This window comes from Diuraphis noxia, unplaced genomic scaffold, assembly GCF_037042655.1.
Source record: "Diuraphis noxia isolate RWA-SAM2 unplaced genomic scaffold, SU_Dnox_SAM2 contig0003, whole genome shotgun sequence".
Taxonomy (NCBI): domain Eukaryota; kingdom Metazoa; phylum Arthropoda; class Insecta; order Hemiptera; family Aphididae; genus Diuraphis; species Diuraphis noxia.
The window spans coordinates 36146661-36164831 of record NW_028301713.1 but is presented as its reverse complement, the minus strand read 5'-3'; the positions used below and the strand labels follow the sequence as shown (position 1 = coordinate 36164831).

The following is an 18171-nucleotide window of genomic DNA, read 5'->3' as shown; positions in this document are numbered from 1 at the left end:
ATTATGTTATGCATTGGCTTATAAGTATTACCCAGAGCGTTGCCTGAACGTGCCAAGTTAATTATAAATGCATACCTAATATACTTGTGTATTAAATATACATGCTTGCATATTATATGTATAGATTTTTGTTGACAAAAAATGCGTCGGTTTTCAGGTAAATTGAACAGTATACCTAGACGAGGATAATATGATGAAAAGTTTAAGAGTATTAGGCCAGAGTATCGATGCTTTGTTTTCATCTGTCAGTTTCGCTGATAAAATATTACATATCACCGGCGAGTTTTGTATAATATAGTACTCGCGTGTCTGCGGTCTGTGGGCGTGTGCACTGTGCACGGACTCGGTTGGGACTTAAAATTATGTATAATATTATGTACGTACGTGTGAATTATATATCCACTTTCTGTGCTTGTATCATTTTGTATTATATTATATTACGTATTCCATTGTTAGTGACACTATAATACGCACGCGCCAAACAATTACTATACACAGCCAGTTTTCGGCGATTACAAATGCAGTTTGTGTATATTTCAGTAAGTTTATCACCCATGCTAATATTGCTGAATACGAAATTTAAGAGGCTCTTCCGCTAAACCAAAATCCCGTCAAGGAAGTATCCAAAATGAATTCGATATAATGAAGGGAGGTAGTTGGTAGAAAATTACATATCGCGTAGATAAGTTAAGCATGCAAAAGAAGATAATTAACCCTAATCAAATTTTAATTGAACGTAAGACCGTTAAATTTAAAATAAGTAGTTAAAAAATAACAAATCACACTCAGTAAGCACTTAAAGTTAATATGGAATATAATATTAAAATATAACTCAGTTTTAAAAAGTTAATCTACTTTTTAATCAGCATGTAAATTATTTAATGAGTATTTTGTACAACATCTAATATTATTTAATCAATAAATTTTATACCTACGCTATTTTTTCAATGTTTTTTAGAGTTTTAAAATTCATTAACTGGTACCTATATACATTTTACCATCAGCGAGAGGAAAGTTAAATTTTTAATTACGCGTTTAATTATTAATTAAGGACAATAATTATTATCAGCGTCGTGGTTAACACTTGTCCGCACTGGGCGTGTTGACGATGTGATCACACGACTGCAACAAGTGCATAATAACTTAATCCGCTGCTGAACGGTATAGGCATTAAGCGGTAGGTATACCTATACCTAAGTTGGTATATAACTGCGTGCCGGCGCGTATGCGATTGTAAACAACGAGATTTAAGCCCATCGGCATAAATGGTTTTCGCAACGGAGATGACGCGCTATAATAATATTGCATTATTATTTGCATTATATATTATACGTGGTATAATATAACGTGTCCCAGAGAGATATGGCTAGGCATTGCCGTTATTCCTTCCCGTGAAACTGCGGAACCGTCTCGTCCAAATCCTCGAGAAAACTTTATCGTCCCGAACGAAGTATCGTCGTTTCCACCGCACTCGTTTATGGATATGGCGTATTGTTATAGTTCAAAGATGGGTACATATAATAACGATAATAATATTATGTTTATTGCGACCGTGGACGACTAAAACTTTGCCCCTCGTAATAGAACCCCAGTTAACGAGTGTATATACTATAATAATAATAATTGAGTGGTTGCGCTGATGGCTGGTGGTTGGTCAGATGCCAAGACTTGAACGCCGTTATTGTGTTATGTACACGAAAATAATATGTTTCAGCGTTTGACGGAAAAATGATGATTTACCATCGCACGAAATATGGTGGTCTATTAATTTTTGTAAGAACCTTACAGTACGGCAGTATCACAAAAATCATGTATTACCAATGTTACGGTATATTCCGTCATAATCACACGCACATCACGACGTGGAAAACTGTCGTTAATCGTGTTATAGCATATTTTAAATATTATGTTCATGTTACAGATACTGTAACGCATTCTCCGTTAAAAACGGGATGCATATGATGACGTGTTCAGTTATGAAACCCTGTCACATCGTAGTGACTTACATTAAATAATTCTACATCTGAGGTTTAATTATGGTAGGTACAAAAAAAAAGCCACATTTAAAATATTAAGTGCTCACGTGTTCATATTTATTGTAAGAGGCTTATACGATTTCCATAATTAAATGATTACACGATGCGTTTACTCAGGATCTTTAACTGCATTTTCAACTAACTATTTTATCCCTAAAGGGTGAGAAATATAAAAATATTTCTGAGATAAAATAAAATAAGTTTAAAAAAGAAATTGAAAAAAAATGTCATAATAGATTTATATAAAACTGTAAAATTATCCATGCTAATACAATTATTACATTATACCTATATAATAAAATAGTTTTAATGTAATGTATTAAAAATGTTTTAAAATAAATGAAAATTTAACTTCAAACTCCATGTTATAATAGAAGCCAAAATTAAGGACCAAACGCAGATTGAAGCCACTACCCCGAGAAGCAAATCATTACTAGTATCGTTTATATCTAGGCGTATTTAAATTTTAAATTCACCTTGGTTTAGGTAATTTTAGGTATATGTTATCGATATAGATCAAAGATATGTGAGATGCTACATAATTTCATTTTCAAATATTATAAACTTGATAACTATACACAAATATATAGCTATCACAATTCACAATATACAATATCGTTTGAACAATGCAATATGATACACAAGTACAAAAATAGGAAATGTTGGTTATTTATACATAAAAATATAACTGTAATTATTGTATATATAATTCAAATTACCTTTTATTATTACGCCGGTTTTATGAATATTATAAAAATTATTTTATCGTCTATGAATATTTTTAGGTTTTCTTTCTTTTTTATTATAACTATCAATCTTTTACTATATCGTCTGTATCGTAATGACGTCATAACTTTTTTCAAAATTAAATAATAATTATAGTTATAACTGATAATAATATTTTATAGCAATTATGATAAATTCTCCCGTTGTTTGTATAATCGTATAGGTATTACCTCGGATACTAACTTCAAATAATAGAAGCGTGTATTAATCACTGAAAACGTAAATCATAATAGAAATAGGATCAGATAGTCAATACCAATATTAAATAGAGAAAATTATTTCTAGATATTAATGTTGATATAATTACGTTCAAACAATAATATAATAAAAGTGGGTGTATTATAATAGGTGTGGAAAATGAAAAGAGCCCTTATGAATATTCAAATAAGATCGAAACAAAACGGATGTTGTTTCAACAACAAGATCTAGTATTTATTTACACTACGTGTCTCTGAATCTGCAGCTAAACGTCTTCAGTAAGGAAATACAATGAAAATATCATCATCATATCATTAAAACCGGGTGTTTCATCCCAGAAATTGAAATTTTGATTATAAATATATAAGGAAAACAATAAATCGAGAATGTAAGCGACTGGGAGGCAGCTAAATGGAATATAATATTATTATAGACAATATAGAAATGGTGTCAGTTATTTTGGTTGAATATAAAGTAGGTTTTTAAATTATCAGATGATTATTAATAATAATTTAACAGTAGTATTTTAAATACGGGTGACGGCCCTACAACTCGAGTAGGACCTATGTAATTACTAATTAGGTACCTAGTAAATAATACGATTATTACATTGGTATAAAATATAATTGTTCCCATAATAACATGACGTGTTGTATCGATTGACTGAACCAGACAAACGCACTAAAATGGACCTACTCGTAAACCTTTAATGAATTAACTATATATTCAAACAAAAATCCCAAACACCAATTGTTTTCAACTCTCCGATGAGTATAAAGTATAAGTTAAAGGTGATTTATAGTTAACCTGCCGTTATTTTACCTGTAACATTAATTAATGTGGAAAGAGGCAAGTGACATGCACTTAATTTCAATTGTGTGTCTACGACTTTTTTGGTATATAATTAATTTTGATTATTATTAATTCATTTTTTTCTGTTAGAAATTTAATTAGTGTCTCAAAAGTTTCAATACCTAGTGTGTATCACGAGATCTACCTCTATGTTGAATATCCTATTTAATTAGGTAGGTATATTAAAGTATTAAAACCAAATCCAATGAACTATAAAGTTACGAATATTACTTTTATAATAGGTGGTCAATGCACCTAATAAGCATCATAACATAAAACAAACCTTTATTCTGATTAAAAATAAATAAAAATATTCAAAAAAATCTTATATAAATTTAACTGTCACCTTAATTTCAATAAACCACCAAGAAAATGTTTTATGTTATAATATTTAGTAAAGCGTAAATTATTATCCAGACCGAACACCGAAATTCACTTAACATTATAATATAAACTGTGCATTGATTTTGAAAATATATAATGGCATATTAATGTCTATGTAGTTAAATTTAGCTGTTGGCTTGCAAATCTTATATAAGTATAGGTCTATGGAAATAACTAATAAATGGAACATAGTTATATAATTTTTGTTGTGGTATTCCTTCTTTTCTCTCTCTCTCTTTCTTTATCAAGTCTCGAGTGGTTTTTGTATAATATGCACATTATTATTATTTATTGCAATACTATATTAAGCACCATGTATATATTATTATAATATACTAGTTGTAATTATAAAAAATAATGACAATAAAACTCTGGTTTCACTGATAAATATACATACAAACTGCACTATAATAGTAATAGTTACCTAACCTATATTTTTTATAATTGTATGGTTATATTTTTTAGGGTAACAATGAAATTGCCACGTAATATCTTAAGTTTTCTAATTCCATGTTTCTAGACTTAAAGTAGGTATATTTAAACATATAAAAATCAATACTTGAACGATTGCATAACTTAAAATTATAAAAATGGGTTGAGCGAACATAAAATATCACCCTGTATTCGTTTGACACACATGGACCAGAAACGTATTTTATAGAGGTACGGAATTTATTTATTTAAAGGAGTTCGAATATGATTGTAAATATCGTATTCCTTTTTTGGAACGCACGCAGTATTTTTATTTTTTTTTATTTACAAACACAATTTATTATCATGCACATGTATAATAGTTGGAAAATTTGAATGAAACGAAAGCAGTAAAATATTGGTTTCCACAATGGTGTGCACTTATTATTATTATTATCATTATTTTGTATTTTTTCTGACATAAAACTTTTGAACGTTATTAATAAAAATATGGTACAATTTTACATTGAACTTTATACTCATTGAAGTGGAAATCGTTTGTTGGGGACGTGCTATTTGTGTAAATAGAATGTAAACGCATTTTAGTTAGGAATTAAACACAATTAAAAATAGACTATTATATAACACAATTTTAGTAAACAAATTGAAAATTTGAGTCAATCAAATTATAAAGTATCTTTTATACACTTTTCAGAATATAAAAAAAGAGTGTTACACTCTGGGGAAGTAAAACTTCTTTCATAAGTGTTGGGTCCGTTAAATCATAAGTGAGATAGGGAAGGAGTGAAAAAAACACATAAAATACACACTGAAAATATTAATTAAAAAAAAAAAAAACAATGAAAAGTACGTTTATTAACTGTAATAGATTTCACAATGATATTTCTTGTATTTCCATTCTGTCATTATATTTTCATACTACCAATACACTTTTGTAACCTCATTTTTTTCACAAAGAGGAGAATAGAATTTAAAAAAAACATAGAAAACACACTAAGCAAATGACGCGCTATCATACTCGGACATAATATAACATTTAACCATTCAAGAGATTTCTGTCGCAGTCATACACACGCATTCATACACCGTTTCATTTTTTTCGTGACGTTTCATTCTTTCGTGGCGTTTCATTTTTCGTGACGATTTTTTTCTCCATCTATACCTCAAGAAAGAAGTTTTACTTCAATAATTATATATAAAGTACTATTATTTTGGAATTCAAATGACCCAGATATTGTTTACCTGAAACTGTTCAATATTTATATGCGAAAAATGTGTGTTTAACAATTTGCAATACTTTATTATAACATACAAATTAAAATTATGTAATATTATACAGAGTAGTTATAATAAAAGTAAACACGTATGTAATAATAAAATTTGTAACGTAAAATGTTAATTGCATTCCTTTTTTAGACAGTGAAAACATAATGTGTTATTATGATTAAAAATATTTCTCAACTTATAATGAAAAAAGGTATTACTAAAAATTGAGCAAAGTAAAATGTATTTATTTAAAAGAGCCCGATTTACAATCATTTGATATTATGTAAAATTATTCATTTGTATAATTGTTACAATATTCTGGAAAAAAATCATTAAACGTTTATATTTAAATGTTTTCAGGTTAAGATATATATTAACTGCAATGAATACTCATAGTTATTTAAAATAGTTTTGTTACTAAGTACATGCAACAAGTAAATTTAAAATTATTCGAGGTTACCCTTACTTATGGGTAACAGTTTTCACATGTTGCCTCTTGTAACTTAACACCATTTATTTAAAATTGCAATGTACTTATTAATGAAAAAAATACACGAGAGCGTGTGAGCCCACCGTTACACGCTGTGAAAGTATAACTTCTTTCATAAGCATAGGGGCCCGACGGGCCCGTAAAATCATATAGGTATAAATTATAAAAATAAAATGTATATATATTATTTATGATAAATATATACAATTTTATATGTATATATATTTGTACAAAAACAATAAAGGTATCATAACAACACTACAACAGTCACTATAACAACAACCATTGTGCTTAATTTTTTGTTACGATTTTTTTTCTACCCACACCTCAAGAAAGATGTTTTACTTCAAAAAAAATATTGTGTCAATATTTGATATTATTTTAAATAAAGGTTGCTATTCAAAAATTAAAAAACTATGTATATCAATACAAAAAAAAACAACATAAAATAAGCATATTGTACTCCATGTATTTATTTTTTATTTAACGTGTAATCTATTATAGGTAGTAGATACTTGAATCTCAATTCGATATACAATATTATTATAATGAAATAGGTAAATATATATATATATATTATTTTAATAAAATATAATATTCCAGTTTTTAATACAAAGTTGAAATAATTTTGTGAATTCATAAATATCTCAAAACTTAAGTAAACTACCAATATTCTCTTACCTTATTGAAATATAAATATCTCTATAAATAACAGTGTATACTGTAAAAACCTATAATTAATATAATACAATATACTATGTTATTGAATTATAAATATTTAAGTGAAAACGAATAATGAATTATTAATATACACTTATTGTTATTTCAAAAAACTAAAGACTCCTAGAATGGACTTGAAAATTATAAAAATAATTTTAGTTATAAAACTTATGCTAAATCGAACCATTTGTTAGGTTTGATGTAAAAGTAAATAATTATATTTAAAAAAAATTAAAATTGTGAATTTTTACAAATTGAGATTTATGCATAACCATTTAAATACTAAATAATATTAATAATCAGGTGCTGAAAATATACTTTTGGTATTTATATTTTGCCTCAAAATTTCGAATTGAAGAAAATTTGATGTAATATATAATATATTCTTTAAAGATTACACTATTCAGCATTGTACTTTAATTATCAAACATATGGTCACTAATCTGACTGAGCATTAAAATCACAGAAGAAAGTTACACGCATAATTCTTCAAATTCACAATACAAAAAAAAAAAAAATTAATTAATTAAAATGTAGAATTTATTGGTTGAGAACTGCAATGATGTTAAGTGTTACTGGATGAGTGTGCGATATCTTAAACTCGAAAGAACTCGAAAGTTTTAATAGTTTGCTAAAAGATTTAGGAGGAAATTATTGCAAAGCGGGAAAAAGTTGTTTGAGCTATTGATTTCCGTCAAACTTTACCGGTAATTGGGAGAGGAACACTAGCACCACCATGCCGGAAACAATCATATTTATTGATAGATGTCAAAAAAGACCAGTGGCGGTTCATGTACATGTGTACTACCTACTCGAGAAAAATTGAAAACATAAATCATAAAAATACAATTTAGTACCTATAATAGTGTTATTAAGATTATTTTCAAAATATAAAAATATATATAAATTCAGAATATTATGGAAATAATATAATATTTGGATTGGGTTTTTTTGAAGGCCCAACAGTCGGGTGGTTGTACACGATGGAACGGTGTCGGAGTGTATTATAGTGGTGCAGCTGTAGTACACAATCCTTGTGCACATTTGTGCAGTGTAAAAATTTAAAAAAGTCGTAACACGCAACTCGTATTATAATGGAATTGATGTGCACATTCTTTTTGTGCACATAACCAAATGACTTGTTTTTAGTGAATTATTTTCGACGTCACCGCGGTATTTTGCGTCGTTATCAGGATTATAATATTTTATTTTTACTTTTATTCGTTTATTATATTCCGATTATCAACTGATAATGCTACTTGATCATTATCAAAAATTCAAAACAACAATCGTGTTAAACAAAATACAAGGTGATTAATTTTATTAATATTTGTAAACAATTATTTAATACAATTTATAATATATGTATATATATATATATATATATATATATATATATATAATATTGGCTATATATATTTTTTTGATGTGCACTAATTCATCAAAAACCCATGAATCACCACTGCAGAAGACTATCATTAATATATTTAAGAATATTTATCGAAAGGAGTTTTCATGGAAGAAACTTCAAAACATTGACTGTAGTGAATAAATAATTATTTAAGTGATCTATAAGTCCGTTTATAACAAATTGTAAACAATTTAAATATAATTTATGAACTATAGGTACATTATCTTACTGTTTAGAGATGTAGGTAGCCGTTTTAGGTATATACTGCGCATTTATTATGACCACCAGAATATAATGAATTATAGTAATGTAATAGATTAATTCAAAAATATGTTATTACAACATAAATGTTTCATAGAATAAAAACATACAGTAGGTAAAATGTTTCAACATTTCGATTCATGTTTAACTAATACATCACATAATATCCACTTATTTCAAACAAAAATTTAAATGGCTTTAAAATAAAACAAATTAATATACTGTTGAAACTTAACTACATTCAAATAAAGGTATAATTTGCTTAATTTTTTAAGTAATCTTTCTTTATTACTGTTTTATTTTTCAATTTATTTAAAAGATAATAAGTGTTTGTCAAATATTATTAAGAATTAACAAGTTTAAATTAAATATAGTCATATTTAAAATGCCTACATATTATACTTGCAATAGAAAAGAGTAGTATAGTGGAAAGATTATCACAGGGTAATAACGTAGGTTATATAATATAATGTGCAAGTGCAAATAACACTTAAAAGCCATTTCAAATATTATAAAGTTCATTTGTTCTCCAGACACTCATTTTACAAATAATTCTGAATGAACCAGAATTAAAATGTTTAAGTACTTTTTCTGACGAGGAAATTAAACCTCAGGAAGTAATATTAGAATTTGAAATACAGAAATGTGCTTCTATCTTTATTATCGATTTCATATTTCTGTGTGGATATTAAAACTTATGACTGTACTATTCTTATTCATTTTTTTCAATCACACAAAATTAAATTTTTTTATAATAACTATATCATTGTATTTAAATTATAAGTATAAATTTAATTTGTAATAGCCAATTAAAATTCAGATGTCAAGAGTTCTATAACTGAAATTCGGGTGCTTACGATTTATTTATGTAGGTATAAAATGTTCTATTTTCAAGGCTTCAGGTTAGGTATGTATAAAAATTTTGCAATTTTAAATTTGCGAACACTTAACCATTATGCACCCTTCAATTGTATCTTAAATTTAAACAATTGTTATTTATAAAAATCATAGTTTATTTCGATATTTGCTTAAAAAAAAAAAATCATAATTGTTATTTATTGTATTTTTTATACAACTAAATAAGCCTATTATTCTTATACAAGTGTGAGAAATACGTTTTGAAAGTAAAACGGATGGATGATTACGAATGCCATTCATAAGTATTTCACAGGGTCGTGATAGCAAGATTTAGATTAAATTAATTATGAAATATCTGTATTCCAACCTGAATTAATTAACAATAATTATATTATTTATTATTGAGTAGAAAACACAAATCAATTAATTTCTAAATATGATGCAAACAAAAACAGAAATAAGTTCTATATTATTTATAGAAATTTTCTAACACATACCTAATTATTAATTGTGATCTAATATTTTTTCATTATATTTGATAGATGGTAGTTTTATTATATATATATAAAAAAAAATGTTATTGTTTAATTAATCAGTGTTATTAAACTTCCAGTTTGAATTCAACTTCATACCTAGTGATGTAGTTTTATTTGAAATGTTTGAAAAAATTATTTGCAAGTATTCATTCTGAATTATTTGGGTATATATAGTATATAGAATAATATGGTATATCATTTTCAAAAATTAAAAGTCAATATTTTTGTACATTCTTTTACTACGGCTACAAGTATGTACAACATACGCATGAAAGTTAATACTGGTTAGACCAGGTCAAAATTCATAAGAATGAAATATAAGTGAACCACCCTTTTATAAATTATTCATGATGCTGTTCTAGAAATTTTTCGGACATTTCTGATTTCAACAGTGTAAATCCCTAGGATATTTCTTGATGGATATAAGGTCAACTATCTTGTCTATTTTAATAGGTATTTCAGATAAAATATTTTACTCGCATCGTCCATAGTTAATACTTTCAATAGCTGACATAATATGTAAGAGTTAGTACTTGATTATACGTGTTTATATTTTATAATAGAATTAAGATCATAGTTCAAGATCAAAAAATCGATATCAGTAATAAATGATATGGTAAAATTAACAGGAAAGTCTTTCCGTTGTATAGTTACTTTGAAGGGTACCGTACTTCCTAATTGGGTATGACACTTTAATAGACATATTACATATTTGAATTAAATGATAGGTACACCATTTCATATAAAAAATTTACTATAGCTTCTATTCTTATAATTTATTTGTTTTAAGTTAGTTGTTTTTTTCTAGTAGTAAGTAGTATTTCTATTCACCAAAAACAATCACTTATATTTTTAAATTATATTATACACTATTTTTATTAATTTATAAGTCATTGCCTAATTTATCACGGTATTAGTGTTATACTATTTTATACTAAACCAATGGTTCATCTTTGGAAAATATCTTAAAATTAGAATAAATTTTTTACAAATGTTATTGTGTACAAAAAATATTCATATTATTATACATAATGGAAAAATGTTTCAAGTTCCTACGAATTCCGTTTTTTCTATAACAAAATAATAACTAAACTTTATTATGCGCTGAATAGAAAAAACAGGGATTAAAATTTGTATTAATTATGTATGTTAATTGAAATTTCAAAACATTACTTACTAATCAACTTATATCAATTTTTTTTTATAAAATATTATTCAATGAAGCAGTGTGAAAAATTGTAACGTCAATATTATATAATATCATGTCATCAAGTTATCTTAATTCTCTGTACTCAAATAAAGTGATTTTCATTTTTCAAATAGTATACATTTATCAAAATCATTATAATAATGAATTTGAAACCAGATCGTAGATGTTCTAGGGAGTTATAATGAAGATTAATTATTGTCTAACTAGAATAATGAATAATTGAGTTATGGTTATTAATAATGTCTCAGGTATGATGTTAATGATATTTTGAACCATACATAATTTTTCATTTTAATTTTAATTTTGTTATTATTATAGAGTTATGCATATAAGTGCTATTATTATAATAAAAAATTAATATTATGGATTAAACATACATGTTGTGCTGGTAGTATATCTATCGTGTTTTAGAAGATTTTTTTATTTTTAAACTTTAAATTGTAGTTTGACAAATAAATCAGAAATTTTAAACTTATAAACAAAAGGCTGATTGGAGAATGGGTAAAATAAAAAAATTTTGACTTTGTCAACAGTGAAAATTACAGGAGATCTTACATCAATACTTTAATTTTTAAATGATTATATTGTAGCGATAGTAATATTTTGCCCGTTTTTTTTTTATTTTTAAAAATACTAGTTTTTATAACATTTATAACAAATATTTTTTAGAAAAATTGTCATTACAAAAATTGTTTACAATATTTCACATTAAATTATTATATTTTATTTATTTGAGCTCAATATTTATGGAACTACACAATAAGTTAGTGGTTTAGTTGCAAATATTGTTTTACGAGTAGTATACACTGGAAAAAAAAATACGTAGGTTGATCTCAGGTTTCTCCCACACCACTTAGTATCAATGTTTAATTTTCATCATTTTCAAGTAAATGGGAATGTATGGCTGGATTATTACACTAGTTACGAACGGTTTTGGGTTAAGGAAAATTAGTTTTTGATTATTGGTCTAAGGCTCTAAGTTATTTTTTTGAAAACCATATCTGCTTGAGTTACATTTGCTTCTGACTCATTATAATAGTTCATAAGAATTCACTCTAATAATTCTCATAATAAATTGATCTGCTTGTTTATTTCTGAGTTATAAGAATGAAAAAAAAAAATCAGAAATGTTTAAACTATCGTTATCATCTAATGGGTTACGATCATATACTTTTTTATTTGTTTTAATTTATTTCCTATATGCATTATAGAATTTTTACCATTTTAGCCAATTTTAGCTATGACTACACAATTACTATTAACCGTAGACTTATTAATATATGAACTGCAGCACTGCGCGTTCACCATTTTGTTAGATGACCTTGATGAAATCATCAATATATTGATATGTATATTGTATATGAAAGAAATATAATTTAGTTTAAATAATTATAGTCTGTGTATTATACATATCATATATATAATGTATGATCCAGAATAGATCAATGGTTATACACTAAAATACTCAATAATAAATGATTGGTTATCAGTTTTAAATGTATAAAACATTTTTCAATCAAAAATTGTAAATGGGCACACACGTTTGCAGGGAGTGCATTTCCATACTCTATACATCACGTGCACATGACTATGATTCACAAGTTAAACAAATATTATGCTATGAAAGTTTTACTGGATATAAATTTACATAATTTATATATTAGTAAGTAGTTAAATAAATAAATAAACATAAATGAGTATATTCTACAAAATTATTTGTTCTAATAATCAAATAATAAAGACAATAAATAAGAAAAATAAAACGAACAAATAATATATACTGTTAATAATATAGTGAAATACCATCTAACATTCTAATCCTACATTCTTCAGGTTAGAGTAAGTTTATTACATCCGAGAAAAATTCTTGGATAGCAATATGTTCTAAGAAGGTTGACAATGCTAATAAATCTAGCTTTTTACTGAAATCGTATTAACATATATGCATCTAAGCATTTGAATGCTTTTAGAAACAAATAATGATTAATTCCTATTGAAAATAAAATAAAACCGCTTAAATGAAGGTATTGTCATGTATTACGGTGAAATAAAAATCAGATGTTAAACAATTGTATATAGGTAGATAGGGTGAACCTTACACGAGTTAAGTATCTATATCATAAACTCAATTATGCTCGACAGAAAAGTCTCTACGTGACATTAAATGCAACATAATATTGTATTAAAAATAATATTCAATTTATTATTTCGTTCAAGCTTGTAAAAGTCTTTCTCTTGTCACATACTTTAATGACATTTAAAAAACATTTGATCAAACTAAAGGCATTAACGAAAATGGAATTCCTCCAAACAAAATGTCATACATTATGATAAACATCTATGCTATTAAATACAATACCGCACGTATAATTTGATAATACATACACATCCGACAGGTTAACTGACTTGTGTGTGATAAGTCACATATGGAGAGGTGAAATTCCATTACCCTACACAAGTTTGTGAAGTGATCAAGACAGATGATGATATCGGAAACGATGATGTTTCCTACAATTTTTGATGATGACTGATGCCTACCTATAGACATTATAATTTATCTGCAACATCGAGAGTATAGGTTAGGTATATTATATACTATCTTTTATTTTTTTTAAATTTATAGTGTCGTGTAGCCAAGTAGATACTTAAATAAAAAGCAGCAAATACTAATAGGTGGTATATCGATTTTATCATAAAACATAATTGACGGTGCACCGTCAATTATTTTATTTACAGATATCTATATATTATCACTGTTTAAATATTGACCATATTTAATGTACACAAACGCAGTTGGATGGTTCCACGTGGAATTATCGGTTCAGAAAAATCGAGTAAAATCTTCAACAATTAATAATAAAAGCGCGATCTATATAGCTACGTAATCTCTACGAGTTAACCAGATTTTAAAATTGAGTACCTATGAATTTTTTGTTTTCTCAAAATTAACACACGATATATTTTAAGATTATCGGTCTCATAGCTCAGTTCAATTAGATGGTATCAGAAAATTGTGATTATAATTTCTGTGGCTATAAAATCGGCAAAGTCGATAACCAATGTATCAACTATTAACATTTCATTCACTAAAATATTGTTAGCAATTAATATTATAATATTTAAGTGGCTTCATTGCAATTATTCAACCAAACCTAAATAGTAAAATATAGAAACTTCAATGGACAATAAAAGAAATAAAAATATAAATTGACATAATAATTTCTGTGCCATGAAAACTTTAAAATGCCAAATGAATGTTAAACAAATAAAATGAAACTATGAAAATACTTTCCAATTAAACACCTGAAATTAAAAATTCATTAAAAACCCTACTAAAATGGTTGTAAGAAAAATTGTGTATTTAATACCATAGTCCATATCAATTAATTTCGTTTCCTGATAAGATTTGCTATGGACAATTTGTATGGGTATTATAATATTAAGTTATATTGAAATAGTAAAAAATTTGTTTGAAATAAGAAAAATTACTAAACATCGTAAGGTTGATGAAAATAAATATAGAAACGTTAAAATGTTTATATCAATAACCTTAATTTATTGTTAAACATATTTCATTTCCGTGCTTACTCAATATTATTTTGTGTAACATTCTTTTACGCCGATGTATAATAATTGAGTTGGATTATTTTATAAAATAAACATTTAATTTTAGAAAAAAATAAATAGAATAGACTAGTTACTAATTCACATATTCTCGAAAGTCGTGTTGTAAAAATAAATAAAAATATTTTAATTAATTTAAAAGTTAAAACGAACATCGCATATTATGTATAATATTATGATACTATAATTTATTTAAATATTGATATTAAACTTCAAGAACAACCTGAGGTAGTTAGGTATATATCCTACAGTTTTTTAATTAATTTTTTAACGCAAATATTGTTGAAGTGACATTTAAACACTTCAAATCGTATGCTTAAAATTACTTAATATATAATAATAATATTATACTTTCATGGTAGCTGTCAATGTAAATTCAACCCAATATAACTTGAATTTTGTAACCCAATGGCCTATGTAACTAAGAGTATATTTTGTGTTAATAAAAAACAAAAAATATTCTACTTTCATTCATATTTGTATTATTTCGTTTTTGGTATTTTATATTTTTCAAGCACTTACCCCGATGATGCGGTTTGGTCGATTTCAGGCCATGAATTTCTACGCCTACAGAAAGCCAGCGGATTCCTGGGTTGAGATATTTGTCTGAATGACCCGGTTCGCCTGGGCCCTGATGACCTGGCACAACTGCCACCATTACCTTGAGGTGTCACGATTCGAGGTATACCACTAACACTGCCTGTACTTGCTGAACGACTGGACGTAACTGTAGATGCAGCCACCACAGCTGCAGCCGCATCGTCTCCATCTGGTCCCGATTCTTTGGATAGCGAAAATCGCTTTGGACTTAAGTTCAAGTTTGCCACACTACTGGTGACAATTTGATGAAGTGACGAAAAGAAGCTCATTTTGTTTGTTATTGTATGTATTACTTCATTCTGAAAAAAATAATTCTGCACGTTATGTATACAATTACAGATAATAGTAAATCTAGTTTAAGATATTTACAATTATAATTCTTGTAAGATAAATAATATCGAACATAAATATTATGATATGTGGAGATTCAGAATAACGGAAATCTTGATTACTACACTGGAAACTCAAATCAAATCAATAATCAAGATATTTTATCTATTAATTTATATTTTTTATTTAGTTATTGTGACGTGATTATTAAGTTTTATACATCTATAATTATATAAATATTTAATTATAAAACACAAACATTGTAAATCAATATTTTTCGGAATTAAATATTCACTTTAAAGTTAAGTGAATAAAAATAAGATTATGTAATAATTAATAGATTATCCTAATTATTATTCCAATATAATATAAATAAAATACCTATATTATAATATTCATAATAATTTATTTATATTTAACAGAGCATTAATTTTAAATAGGAATTTTATTAGACTTCAAACATTTGTGTTCACTTTTTATACATTTTAAATTAATTTAGTTGTTATCTCAAACATGGTTTAAAAAGTTGTTTGATCAATTTTATTTAGAATCCATTTTTATCTGAATTTCGCTACTAAACAAATGTGCAAATCAAAGTCAAAAATAATTTAAAATGTGAGTATAATTTTTTTTTAAAACATAAAATATCTTTTAGTCGTTTTTTTCTATTTCAGGTAAGATATTTTATTTTATTTTAAATTAATTGTGTGATTATATTGATTATATTGATCATCCGTTACCCATGAACAAAAAAATTGAACATAATCATAGTTTGTGGTATAAAATATTAATTAATATCTATTTGGTAGTCTAAAAGAAAAGAAAAAATACTGTTTTGGTTTCCGATATTTTATGCGTCACACATTAAAATTGGTTGCTATCAGGGATTTTCAAACAATTGATTTTAAATGATTTTCAATTTAATTTTTAAAAAAAAAAAAAAAATCGAAACAATGATTTTGTTTATCTAATAATATTTTAGATATCTGCTACACATAACAGTATATATTACAAATACAACTAAAATATAAATAATACAGCTTGTTAAAATATTAAACTCTATGTTTAAAATCAAATACATTTTAAGTACAGTAATATTTTATAATAATGCATTTAGTAGTAAATTTAACGTTTTTATATTATATTTATAATTACAAAATTCCTTTTATTTAGTCATAAACAAAATTTACTAGCATACAAAATAATAAAAACTGAATAATTCTATTTTTGATTTGAGTCTGGTTCGTACATTAACGATAACATACATTTTATATTCAGTAGTTTCTATATGAGTAAAAAAAAAAAAAAACTACAAAAGTTCATTTAAAAAAGCCAAGTTATTAAATTAAAACCATTTTTGAATGTGGAGATTTATTGCAAGTTTCAAATTCAATATCAAAATGTATTCAAATATAACACACAATAATCTTCTTGCATCAGCATTTCTTTTTTTATTTAAATAAAAAAAATTCAAAATAAAACATTTTTATTTTTATTTTTCCTTAAAGACAAAGACAGAGCTATTAAAAAAAAAAACCAAACTGTAATTTAAATATATTTATAAATTTATAGGAATGGTGGTACTTTCATATTATTTCTAAATATGTATATGCCTACAACAATAATGCAAAATATAATATTGAGTATGATATATGTTCATATTATAATTTTATCCAATAGGTATTACTACATAATATTTCTAATATCTTGTCATTTTTATAGATAAAATATCAAAATATATTCCTTTGAATAAATATTATAGATTATAGGTATTATCTATAGTTTAATTAATATTATATATATATTTTTTATACGTACTTCAATATATTCATCCGATTAAATCTATTTATAAAATATTATTATTTATGAATAATTAATAATCTTTAACAGTTTAATCTTTTTTTAATTTTTTAATTTTTTTATTAACAAAATAACATTTAAAATCTGTACATAATAAAATACAATAAGCAAATATGTTTAAAATTATATTAGTGACTTTGGATACATGAGAACGGAAGCTATCCAGTGATAAGACCCTTTTGAGTTGAGTTTAATCTTAAAATACAAAAAAAAAAAATTATGATTTTACCAATTGAATGGGAACTTATATTTTATACATTTATTTGAGTACTACACCAATATAACTTTTCTGTTTAAAAATATTTTATTTATAAAAA

General features: G+C 25.6%; 1 protein-coding gene across 3 annotated transcripts in view; it reads right to left on the bottom strand.

The window, feature by feature from the left end:
* The window catches only part of unc-13-4A (BAI1 associated protein 3), a 173478-nt gene that overhangs the window by 61987 nt on the left and 93320 nt on the right, over positions 1-18171 (bottom strand). For all 3 annotated transcript variants that reach the window (XM_089223563.1, XM_089223564.1, XM_089223565.1), the window contains exon 3: positions 15587-15963. In XM_089223563.1, coding sequence (XP_089079689.1) covers positions 15587-15933 — 347 coding nt within the window. In that variant the 5' untranslated portion in view covers positions 15934-15963. The remainder of the gene's footprint in view (positions 1-15586; positions 15964-18171) is intronic.